This window comes from Rutidosis leptorrhynchoides, chromosome 5 (assembly GCF_046630445.1).
Source record: "Rutidosis leptorrhynchoides isolate AG116_Rl617_1_P2 chromosome 5, CSIRO_AGI_Rlap_v1, whole genome shotgun sequence".
In the NCBI taxonomy this organism is placed as follows: Eukaryota; Viridiplantae; Streptophyta; class Magnoliopsida; order Asterales; family Asteraceae; genus Rutidosis; species Rutidosis leptorrhynchoides.
This window is the reverse complement of record NC_092337.1, coordinates 291,974,561-291,988,128: the sequence shown is the minus strand read 5'-3', so window position 1 is coordinate 291,988,128 and position 13,568 is coordinate 291,974,561. Positions and strand designations below refer to the sequence as shown.

At 33.0% G+C, this 13,568-nt stretch overlaps 1 protein-coding gene across 1 annotated transcript; it reads right to left on the bottom strand.

Moving 5' to 3' along the window:
• Window positions 1-989: 989 nt before the first annotated feature.
• On the bottom strand, window positions 990-1,463 carry LOC139849430 (uncharacterized). The gene has a single exon (XM_071839088.1). It carries the CDS (start codon window positions 1,461-1,463, stop codon window positions 990-992), a length of 474 nt encoding a protein of 157 aa, XP_071695189.1.
• Window positions 1,464-13,568: the final 12,105 nt, after the last annotated feature.

Here is a 13,568-nt window from a genome sequence, read left to right as displayed (position 1 = left end):
AAAGCCAAAAATATGCTACGAACTTACACAAATGTACCGATGTCGTCTACAAACTCATTTCTGTCCTACTGTCGCCTACAAACTTTGAAAAAAATGTGCTAATATCAACATTTTGGCGTTTTGACATGTTACATACTAATTTTGACCTGATTATTTTTTTTATTTTAAGAATTAAGATCCAATCCACGAACGACACGTGTTAATTTTGACCAGTTTAGCCGGTAGCAAGTCATTTTTGTTTACATTGGTACACTTTTTGAAAGTTTTTGTTTACATTGGTACACTTTTTGAAAGTTTGTAGGCGACAGTAGGACGGAAATAAGTTTGTGGGCGACATCGGTACATTTGTGTAAGTTTGTAGCCTATTTTTGGCTTTAACTCTTTAAATTAAAGATAGATGACTTTCTCTTCTCTTGGTTAAAGAGTCCTCAATGAAGAAACGACATCCGATTTACGATATATGAATAATCTTCTTGTTTGGGACATTATCATGTATACCCTTATTATTATTTAAAGTTACATATATACCCATTTAAACTATATAATATCAAATATTCTAAATATAAGTAATGAAACTATCATATATATTTTTTTTTTGAAAAGCAAAGTATTATTATTATTAAAAGCCGAAAGATACAGAGCCAGGCTAAGCCCTACAACATATGGGCCAAAAGCCAAAACACACGAAGTAACAAGGAGCAGTCATTGGTTGCAAAGGAGGCAACCTTAGCTACACTAGAAACACGAAAAGACGAGAATTACAAGAAATAAACACGAAGAATAAATCACGAACTATTAAGATAGATACTAGGGCTTGAGATCCACGATAACCATTTGAACTTTTTCTTCTTTAACCTAGCCGCAATCCACTCGAATGTCTTAGCTTGTATCTCATTTAGTGCCATCGGGGCGTTCCAAGTTTTGCCTTGAAATACCGACGTGTTGCAATTTTTCCATATAAGATACAAACTAATCCATTTTATAGCTTGCTAAACTTCATAACTGCTACTCGACATTGAAGATGAATTGTTGTCACTTATGAGTTCGGATAGATTAAGGGATGTAGGCTTCCCTAACCCCCACCAACTGAATACGCGAACCCAAATATCGAAGACACGCTTGCACAAACATAAGGCGTGATCTACCGATTTGAGATCATCATCGCACAATGGATATCTTACGCTATGCACATCGATCCCCCTTTTATCGAGTTCTACTTTCACAGATAATCTTTTTCTTAGGGTTCTCCAAATAAGTATTTCCACCTTTTTTGGAACAAGTTTATTATGAAGCGTACCCTGTTGCGAATAAAAAGAGCAAAGTACCTGTTCATCCAACAACTTCGAGAGTTTATTGACAGTAAACAGCCCATTAGAAGCTAATGCCCAGCTCCATGTGTGTTGTCTACCATCATTGACAGGTTTTGAAGTTAACATGCTGATCAACGATGTCAGCTCACCCATTGTTCTTCCTGAAGGCCTTCGAGTCCAACTCCAAGTTAGAACAGTACCTTATGCATCACTGATAATGCTAAAAACGAACATATATTTCATAGCATTATCCCTCAAGAAAGACAAACTTTTAGTTGGGATTGTTCTGTTTACAAGTGATATTCGTTTAAATAATAAAAGGTGAAGACAAAAGACAGATTCGACGAATTGAAGACACAAATGACCAAAAAGCTCAAAAGTACAAAGTACAATCAAAGTGGTTCCAATTATTGATAAGAAACGTCTCAAAATTACAAGAGTACAAGATGCGAAACGCAAAGTACAAGATATTAAATTATACGCAAGGATGTTCGAAAAACCAGAACTGGGACCAAAGTCAACTCTCAACGCTCGACGCAACGGACTAAAAATTACAAGTCAACTATGCACATGAATATAATGTAATATATAATTAATTCTTAAAATTAATATATATATTATATTATATATTATAAACGTCGGCAAACAAGAAAACAAACTCATGTGAGCTGATACCTACCTCCATTCGATCGCATGGCCTGGAGGCATAAAACCCATGCGATTGCATGGCACACTTTTTCAGCCCAGCCCCTATAAATTTCGCAGTTTGGTGAACCATATATCCAATCCATCTCTCTATCTATCAAACGTATATATATATATATATATATATATATATATATATATATATATATATATATATATATATATATATATTAATTTTAATTTTAATTTTAAATTCTAATAATAAGGGTATGCTAGCAAATGTTGTAAGGGTGTAAGTCGAAATTCTGTCCGTGTAACGCTACACTATTTTTAATCATTGTAAGTTATGTTCAACCTTTTTAATTTAATGTCTCGTAGCTAAGTTATTATTATGCTTATTTAATGCCGAAGTAATCGTGATGTTGGGCTAAATATTAAAATTGGGTAATTGGGCTTTGGACCATAATTGGGGTTTGGATAAAAGAACGACACTTGTGGAAATTAGACTATGGGCTATTAATGGGTTTTATATTAACTAAATGATACCTCGTTGATTTAATATATAGACTTATAATTTGACGTATTTATATATAACCACATACGCTTAACTGGGTACGGTGGGCGGGATATCTATAAATACCAATAATTGTTCATTTTACCGGATACGGAACTGGATTAATAGTTAATAGATTTGTTGAAACAGGGGTGGATTACATTCAAGGGTAATTGGTGTAATTGTTAACAAAGTAGTAAAACCTTGGACTACACGCAGTCGATAACCTGGTGTATTCATTAAACAAAGTATTAAGACCTTGTTACAATTCGAATCCCCAATTAGTTGGAATATTTAACTTCGAGAATAAGAATAATTTGACGAAGACTTTCGCACTTTATGATTATGACTGATGGTCTATTATGGACAAATCCGTATGGACATATCGAATAATCCAGGACAAATGACAATTAACCCATGGGAATAAACTAAAAATCAACACGTCAAACATCATGATTATGGAAGTTTAAATAAGCATAATTCCTTTATTTCATATTTAATTGCACTTTTAATTATCGCACTTTTATTTATTGTCATTTTATTTAATTGCACTTTTAATTATCGTTCTCTTTAATTATCGCAATTTTATTTTATCGCACTTTTATTTATCGCAATTTCATTATCGTTATTTACTTTACGCTCTAAATTAAGTTATATTTATTTTTAATATTTTACATTAGGTTTTAACTGCGACTAAAGTTTTAAAATCGACAAACCGGTCATTAAACGGTAAAAACCCCCTTTTATAATAATAATTGCAATATATATATATTTATTTACAAATATAATTTTAAAAATATAGCGTTAAACTTGGCGAGTTCCCTGTGGACGAACCGGACTTACTAAAAACTACACTACTGTACGATTAGGTACACTGCCTATAAGTGTTGTAGCAAGGTTTAGGTATATCCACTCTATAAATAAATAAATAACTTGTGTAAAATTGTATCGTATTTAATAGTATTTTGTTGTAAAAATTATAACTATTTCGTATACGCTGCTGCACACATCAAGTATTTTTGGCGCCGCTGCCGGAGAACAGTCAAACGACGAAAGCAAAACGCTATATAAAAAAAAGATTTTTAATTTACTTTTGTAAAAATACGTTTTTGTAAAAATACGTTTAATACAAAAATATAAAAAGAAAAAAAAATTATATATTTTTAAGATTTTGTTAAATATTTGAGTTTTATAAAGTTTCTTTATTTTTATTTTAGTTTGTAAAAATATAAGGTTTATTTAAATATTTTATAAATATAAAACAGAAATTTAAAACAAAAAAAAATAAAATAAAAACACTCGAGGCCCGGTACTGTAGCAGCCCAACTTTTGGCCCGAAACCCTACCTCATGCGATCGCATGAGATTTTAACTATCAATCCATGCGATCGCATGGCTTGAGTTGACAGGCCTGGTAACCTCAGCCGATTGTTTAGGGTTTAGTATATTTTAATAATTATTATTATAACCCTAATTAGGTTTTGTTTATTTAATTAATTAGTTTTAGTTTTTATTTAATTTGTATTATTTAGTTTAATTAGTATTAATAAATTATAAAATCAATACTTTTATAAAATAATAAATATAAAAATAATATTTTTATAAAAATAAGTAATTTTATCACTTTTTATATCTTTTTATATTTTGTATCTTTTTATTTGTTTTAGCGTAATATTTATATTTTTCGCTCGTATTTAGTTTTAAGACATAGTATTTGCCATAGTTATTTTTATTTCTAGATTTTTAGGCTTTGCTGTAAAATCCCTTAAGTGCTTTTTCTTTAGACTAAGATTTAGATGCTTTAGAATTTTGCGACGCCATTTTATGTTTTTAGTACCTTTTTAAGTTATTGCCGTTTTGGGATATAGTATTTCTCTAAGCTTTAATATTTTTTGACGTAACTTTTAATTCTTAGTTTTTAGTTCCTTTTTAAGTTTCGACGCGCTACTTTCTTATTTTTATTTTTCGACGCCTATTATTTTTCGACATTTTTCGACGCGCTCTTTTTCTTTCTTATTTCTCGACACTCTAGTTTTTAGGACTTAGATTTTTTTTATTTCTTCTCTAAAATTTCTTTAAATTTCGACGAAAAATTATTCTAAGTGGTTGAATTGATAGAAATCCAAATTTTCTGTTTCGTAGTAATAGTTGGATTTGTTAGTGGCTGAGTTGTGAGCTTCTGATTTAAAGGGTTCTGGCTCCCTGCTGCATCTATTGGCTATTGTGGGCAAAAGCAGAATAGTCTATTAATTTTTATTTTTATAACTAATAGGATATTCATTAAATGCATCGAGCAAAACGTTCACCACCTTTTGTACGTTCACCACCTGTAACTCGATCATGACATCTAGCAAATATTGTTGCCGTTGATTTTTCTTTAGAATCGTCATCCAGTCGACCAAGTACTCCAATTCAAATTTCCGATAATCCATTTTTTGAACCCGACCTCACAATTGAGAATCCGGAGGATATTCAAGGACAATTCAGAGATCCTGAACCACTAATCTTTCCTCCGGAACCACCAATCATTCAAACAGAGATTGTCGGGGAACCAACCATTAAATCAGAATACTCTAGTGATTTAGATTTAACAAATTCAATTATGGAGAATCTGGAACCTCTAAGTATGGAAGACCGAATGAGAGCTAAACGCACTGGCCAAGGTCACGCAATTACTCAACCTGACATTAATGCGCCAGATTATGAAATCAAAGGACAAATCCTACATATGGTAACTAATCAATGCCAATTTAGTGGTGCGCCGAAGGAAGATCCAAATGAACATCTTCGTACATTTAATAGGATCTGTACTCTATTCAAAATCAGAGAAGTTGAAGATGAACAGATATATCTCATGTTATTTCCCTGAACTTTAAAGGGAGAAGCCAAAGATTGGTTAGAATCGTTACCTGAAGGGGCGATTGATACATGGGACGTTTTAGTTGAAAAAATTCTTAAATAATTCTTTCCGGCATCTAAAGCCGTGAGACTTCAAGGAGAAATTGTTACGTTCACGCAAAAGCCAAACGAAACTCTATATGAGGCGTGGACAAGATTTGGAAAGTTATTGAGAGGATGTCCGCAACATAGTTTAGACACCTGTCAAATAGTACAAATATTCTACCAAGGATGCGACATCACTACATGAAAAGACATCGATATAGCAGCTGGTGGTTCTATTATGAAGAAAACCGCAACTGATGCTTACAAAATTATTGATAACACTGCTTCCTACTCACATGAGTGGCACCAAGAAAAAGATATCGTTAGATCATCTAAAGCAGCTAGAGCCGATTCTAGCCATGACTTAGATTCCATTTCCGCAAAGATAGATGCTGTCGAGAGACGAATGGAAAAGATGACTAAAGATATTCACTCAATAAGAATTAGTTGTGAGCAGTGTGGAGGACCACATTTGACAAAATATTGTCTTAGTATTGAACTAACAATGGAACAAAGAGAGAATGTTTCATACATAAACCAAAGACCTGGAAATAATTATCAGAATAATTATCAACTGCCAAGACCGATCTACAATCAAAATTAGAATTATAACCGAAATGTTCCATACAACAACCAACAAGGTCCTTGTAATCAACAAGTATCTAATAATACTTACAATCAGCAAAGACCTAATTTTCAAAACAAACCACCACAAACCGATGATAAAAAGCCAAATTTAGAAGATATGATGTCGAAGTTAGTTGAATCTCAAACTCAGTTTTTCACATCTCAGAAACAAACGAATGAACAAAGGTGTTCACCATATGAATGACTTTTATCTCTATGTATGAGATGTGTATTGAAATATGAAATCAAAGTTTATCATAGTTTTTAATTAACTAACCCAAAACAGCCCGCGGTGTTACTATGACGGCGTAAATCCAATTTTACGGTGTTTTTGGGATGAGAATACATGCAGGTTTTACTCATTTCACTCTTCTATGTTAGCTTCAACTCGAGATATGACCAAAATCATCACTCTTAGATCCTTACATCTTTCACATGCTCAAGCATTTAGAAATCAACAAGCTTTGATTCAAAATTTAGAACAAGAAGTAAGTAACCTAGCAAGGTTAATAGGTGAAAGAAAATCGGGAAGTCTACCTAGTGATACAAATGCTAACCCCCGGAATGAAACAGCTAAAGCCATTACCACAAGAAGTGGTATTACACTTAAACCACCTGAAATACCTGTAATTTCTGATGAAGCTATTCCTACTCTACAAGAACCACAGTCTGAGCAAGATAAGGAAAAAGAACCGGTAGTTGAAAAGGTTAATGAATATAACACAGTTAAGGCTAAACCTTATATTAAACCATACCAACCACCACTTCCTTACCCAAGTAAAATGAGAAAAGAGAGACTTGAAGCCGAGCAATCCAAATTCTTGGATATGTTTAAACAAATAAATGTCAATCTTCCTTTCATTGATGTAATTTCAGGAATGCCTAGATATGCTAAATTTCTGAAAGATCTAATCACAAATAGAAAGAAAATGGAAGAACTCTTAGCTGTTACTATGAATGCTAATTGTTCTGCAGTACTGTTGAATAAGATACCAGAAAAATTATCAGATCCAGGAAGTTTCACAATTCCATATTTTCTGGGAAGTCTTAGTTCAATAGAAGCATTGGCAGATTTAGGTGCTAGTATAAATTTAATGCCGTATTCACTATACGCTAAACTAGACCTTGGAGAATTGAAACCAACACGAATAAGTATACAACTAGCAGATAGATCAGTAAAATATCCTAGAGGGATAACGGAGAACATGCTAGTTATAGTTGGTACTTTAGTATTTCCAGTAGATTTTGTTATTCTGGACATGAAAGAAGATTCTCGAGTACCTCTTATATTAGGAAGACCATTCTTAAACACGGCCAAAGTAATAATAGACGTGTTTGGTAAGAAGCTGACCCTAAGTATAGAGGACGAGAGTGTTACCTTTTCAGTGGATAGAGCCATGCAACAACCGCAATCTGCAGATGATACATGTTATTATATTCAAACTATAGATTCACATGCAGAATTGTTAGAAGAATTTCCAGAATTACAAGGAACAGGAGAATGTTCTTTAGGAGAAGGAACTGAACCAATTGATGAAACTGAAATGTTAGCTACACTTATGGCTAATGGATATGAACCAACAACAGAAGAAATTCAAATGCTAAAAGAAGAAGACAGATATCGATACAAATCATCGATAGAAGAACCACCGACATTAGAGTTAAAGCCACTTCCAAACCATTTGGAATATGCTTATTTACATGGTGAATCTGAAATACCTGTAATAATATCGTCTTCTCTTACTGGAAATGAAAAATCTCAACTCATTTCTGTTCTAAAAGCTCATAAACCAGCTATTGCATGGAAAATTCATGATATTAAAGGAATAAGTCCTTCGTATTGCACACATAAAATCCTTATGGAAGAAGGTCATAAAACATATGTGAAACGCCAAAGAAGACTAAATCTAAATATGCAAGATGTTGTTAAGAAAGAAATTATTAAACTGCTTGATGCAGGTTTAATTTATCCAATCTCTGATAGTCCATGGGTAAGCCCAGTTCAATGCGTACCTAAGAAGGGTGGCATGACTGTCATTACAAATGAAAAAAATGAGCTTATTCCTACTAGGACTGTAACAGGATGGCGTGTTTGTATTGATTATAGAAAATTAAATGACGCCACCAGAAAAGATCACTTTCCCTTACCTTTCATTGATCAAATGTTGGAAAGATTAGCCGAAAACAGTTACTATTATTTTCTTGATGGTTTTTCCGGATACTTTCAAATTCCAATAGCACCCGAGGACCAAGAGAAAACCACGTTCACGTGCCCTTATGGTACTTTTGCTTACAAACGCATGCCATTTGGACTTTGCAACGCCCCTGCAACCTTTCAAAGGTGCATGATGGCGATTTTTCACGACATGATAGAAGAATGCATGGAAGTTTTCATGGATGACTTTTCAGTCTTCGGTGATACTTTGAAACATGTCTAATTAATCTTGAACGAATGCTTATTAGATGCGAACAATCAAATCTAGTACTTAATTGGGAGAAATACCATTTCATGGTTAAAGAAGGCATCGTTCTTGGTCATAAAATTTCAAAGGAAGGAATTAAAGTGGATAGAGCTAAAGCAGATGTAATTTCTAAACTTTCACATCCCACCAATGTTAGAGGAGTTAGGAGTTTTCTAGGGCATGCCGGTTTTTACCGACGTTTCATAAAAGATTTTTCTAAAATTGCCACTCCTATGAATAAACTCCTAGAAAAGGATGCTCCATTCATTTTTTCAGATGAATGCATCAAATCTTTTAATATCCTTAAAGAAAAACTCACTAATGCGCCGATCATGATAACTCCAAATTGGAATCTACCATTCGAACTTATGTGCGATGCAAGTGATTTTGCAATGGGAGCCGTTTTAGGACAAAGAATTGAAAAACGATTTCAACCTATTTATTATGCTAGTAAGACGTTACAAGGAGCACAAACGAACTATACAACTACTGAAAAAGAACTCCTTGCTATTGTCTTTGCTTTTGACAAATTTCGTTCATATCTCGTTCTAGCTAAAACGGTGGTCTATACCGACCATTCTGCTCTTAGATACCTATTTTCGAAACAAGATGCCAAACCACGATTAATTCGTTGGATCTTACTCTTACAAGAGTTCGATATTGAAATCCGAGATAAAAAGGGAGCATAAAATCTCGCCGCCGATCATCTTTCTCGTCTTGAAAATCCTGAATTAGAAGTTCTAAATGAATCAGCCATACGAGACAACTTTCCTGATGAATATCTATTGAAGATAGATTATAATGAAATTCCATGGTTTGCAGACTATGCATACTACTTAGTATGTGGATTCCTTGAAAAAGGATTATCGTACCAAAAACGAAAGAAATTCTTTAGTGATATAAAACACTATTTCTGGGAAGATCCACATTTGTTTAAAAGTTGTCCCGATGGAATAATACGCCGATGTGTATTCGAAGATGAAGCTAGTCAAATCTTAAACCATTGTCACACAGGACCAACAGGAGGGCATTATGGGCCTCAACTCACAGCAAGAAAAGTTTATGATGCTGGATTCTATTGGCCTACAATTTTCAAAGACGCACACCTTCTTTGCAAATCCTGTGATGCTTGTCAAAGGGCCGGAAAAATAAGTCAACGTGATGAAATGCCACAAAATGTCATTCAAGTATGTGAAGTATTTGACATTTGGGGTATTGACTTTATGGTTCCATTTCCAAAATCTCATAACAATCTTTACATTCTCGTTGCCATTGATTATGTATCTAAATGGGCGGAAGCACAAGCTCTCCCAACTAACGATGCATGAGTTGTAGTCAACTTTTTAAAATGTCTTTTTGCTAGGTTCGGAACACTGAAAGCTTTAATAAGTGATCGGGGTACTCATTTTTGTAACAATCAACTTGAGAAAGTTCTTAAAAGATATGGAGTAACTCATAAAATCTCCACTGCATATCATCCACAAACAAGTGGACAAGTTGAAAATACCAACCGAGCTTTAAAACGTATTCTAGAGAAAACTGTAGGATCAAATCCGAAGGAATGGTCCATTAAATTGGAGGATGCACTCTGGGCTTTTAGAATAGCCTACAAAACTCCAATTGGAACCACACCTTTTAGACTCGTTTACGGAAAAGCATGTCATCTTCCAGTAGAAATTGAACACAAAGCATTTTGGGCTTTGAAGACTTGTAATCTTGATTTACATGAAGCCGGACATCTACGGTTAAGTCAATTAAACGAATTAGAAGAATTAAGACATGAAGCATATGAAAATTCCTTAATCTATAAGGAAAGAACGAAGAAATGGCATGATAAAAGAATCAGAAGTTCAAAAGAATTTAAAGAAGGAGACAGAGTTCTTCTTTTGAATTCACGATTCAAGCTATTTCCTGGAAAATTGAAATCAAGATGGTCTGGACCATTTATAGTCAAAAGAGTTTTCCCATACGGAACAATAGAGTTAATAAATTAAAATGGGATTGAATTTAAAGTTAATGGTCACAGAGTTAAACATTACATACATGGTCTGATGAAAGTTGACAATGAAGTCAATCATAATTTCACCACCCAAGAAAACCCTCAAAATGAAAACATAAATATGTTATCAACAACATATGAAAAATCAAAATTGGAAAATAGGGAGGATTCAAATTGGAGTGATGAAGAAGAATTCTTATACAAACCTCCCATTCCAAGAAATAAAGAAAAATGTGAACAAGAAGTTCAAATAGAAGTGAAAGAACCAAGAAAAGAACACCCGAAAAAGGTTTACAAACCAACTCGACTTACTAAAGCAGGAGATCCGGGTGAATTTATCATTTCTTGCTTGCTTAATGATGGTGCTGTATATAATGGACTCGCAGATTTAGGAGCAAGTGCAAATATTATGCCTCTTTCCTTATACAAAAGATTAGGTATGGGTAAATTAAAACCAACTAAAATAGGTGTTCAATCATTTGACCTAACCATTAATCACCCGGTTGGAATAGCAAATAATTTACTTGTTAATGTGGGAAGTTTGACCTTTGTTGCAAACTTCATAGTGATTAATATGGAGGAAAACCTTGATATTCCTCTAATTTTAGGTCGCCCATTTTTAGCAACCACCGAGGCATTCATTGATGTAAGAGAAGGTAGAATGACACTTAGAGATGGTGATACATCGATCACCTTTGTGAACCGAAAGTTTAGATCTCCACCAACCAAAACTGTTAAACCAATAAAAATGCATAAGTGTGGGGAAGATGAAGAAACACTTAATGATAATCCGATCACAAAGAACCCCGTTGTTGATACGAAATTAGATGAACCCGTTTTTAACAGTTCAACGAAGAAACTTTATAAACGGATTCACGATGCTAAGATTAAGAAAAACTTTAAGTTATGTAACAGATTAGTATCCAATTTATTGCCAAAAGAAAAGGCGATGTTAGTTGAATTTGTGAAAGCTACGGAGGAAATCAACAAATGGATTGAAGAAAAAGTCAGAGATATACAAATTGTTGATGATCCAATTGAAAATAACATTAATCACAATCTCAACACCACAGCTAACTAAGTGTGGAGAGAATCAAGTCTTTTAAGGATAATATGTATTTATGTTAGAGTTAGATATTCTGTTTTCGTGTAGTTCTCGAGAATGGAATCCGAATGGTCTTTTCCTAGTAGACCCTAAAGAACTAGTCTTCTCCCCTCATTCTGAATTTTTATTTTTTTTTAGGTTTTACGAGATGAAGACTTCCTGTGAACTAAACCATGGTCTAATGCTACACGCTTTGATCACTAAACGTAATAATGACACCCTTCCAAGTGAATTGGTATCATTAATCAGTGGCAAATTGGACGTAGTAAGAAAAGAATCCAGACATCTTGAAAGATCCGCAGCGAAAAGAAGAGCACGACACCTTGAAAGATGTCACAAATGCGAAAAATGGTCACACGAAGGAAAATGCTCAACGAATCAGACATATTCCAATACCGAATTCGTTAATTTATGCAGAGATGGACCGTTCATATGTTTCGAAGAAAAAATGTTGAATGCTCGAGGTTACGCCTATGTAGCTATGGAAAACTAATTAGTCCGACTATCTTATGAGTGAGCTAAAACAGGTCACTGAGAATTCCATATCACAGGTAAGTATGTACAGTTTTTATTTTTATTTTTATTGCTTTGAACCTTTTGATAATAAACGCTAAATCGTTCGCTATAAAGTATTAAATTGATACTCAATAAAATTAGGTTTTGCGACCGAAATTGTTGATATCATACAAAAATTTATTACATCACTGCGAAATTTACCGTTTATTCTTAAGGTATAAATATCTTTAATCATTCAACCCAAAATATTTCAAAAATTTGTTATGAGTTAAACTAGGTTATGGAACCGAAATTACTTTACCGAAAATAAGGGCGTATATTTTTGATAATATTTGATTGATTAAAGTGGGATAAAAGACCAAAAGGATTTTTAATTTTATTTTTACTTTGTTTTTAAAATTAATATTAAATTAATATTGTAAACCTTTTAAAATCAATATATTTAAATTTATAAATATTTGAAAAAATCAATATTTTTAATATAAGTTTGTATGTAAAAAAACAAAAATATAATATAAAATTGGTGTGAATTTTTAATTTTAATAATATGAATTTTTAATTTTATGCATTTTAAATTTAAGTTTGGTGTGAATTTAAAAACAAAAATTTACTTTATTTCGCTAAGTTAAAAATGGATTTCTAAAAATTCGTCGTGAGTTGAAGACTAGGTCGTTGAACCGAAATTGCTCTACCCAAGGGAGGGATGAGAACTTTTATTATCATTATTTTTAGCCTTATTGAATTAAAGTATGCCAAAAACATTTAAAAAATCCAAAAATCTTTGCTTTTAAAACCGCGCTTAAAAATGACAAATTTTAAAATTTTGTCGAGGGACGGACTAGGACAACGATCCAAAACACCCTCATCCTAAAAAGAAACAAAATTTTAATTTTTAATTAATTATATATTTTATTAAGTATAAGATTTTTATAAATAAAAAAAAAAAAAAAGCAAAAGTCACTGTACCCGGACTCCATGCGATCACATGGAGTTTGGCCTTTGGAGCCATGCGATCGCATGGATAGAAAATTCTGGTCAGAAACAAAAGGCAGTCGAGTCTGCTGCTTCACCACAAAACACACACATATACGAACCACACTCCCAAAACCTCTCAAATTTCATCATTTTTTCACCAAAATTCACCAAATTTCTTGCTACAATCCGCTCTAAACATGAAATTGTTTAGAAGTTTATCAAGAAAGGTAACAATTACTTCCCTAAACCTCTTTAAATTTGATTTTTAGTGTTCTTAAGCTATATTTTTCCTAATTTGATTTTGTTAGTTTCTAGTGTAATTAGAGTTAAATTGTTAGTATTTTATGCATGTATAACCTAGATTATTGCTATTTAACATGATTTGAAGCCAAAAATTTTAAAAATTTTAAAAATCTAGGGTTTGTGTTCTTGAG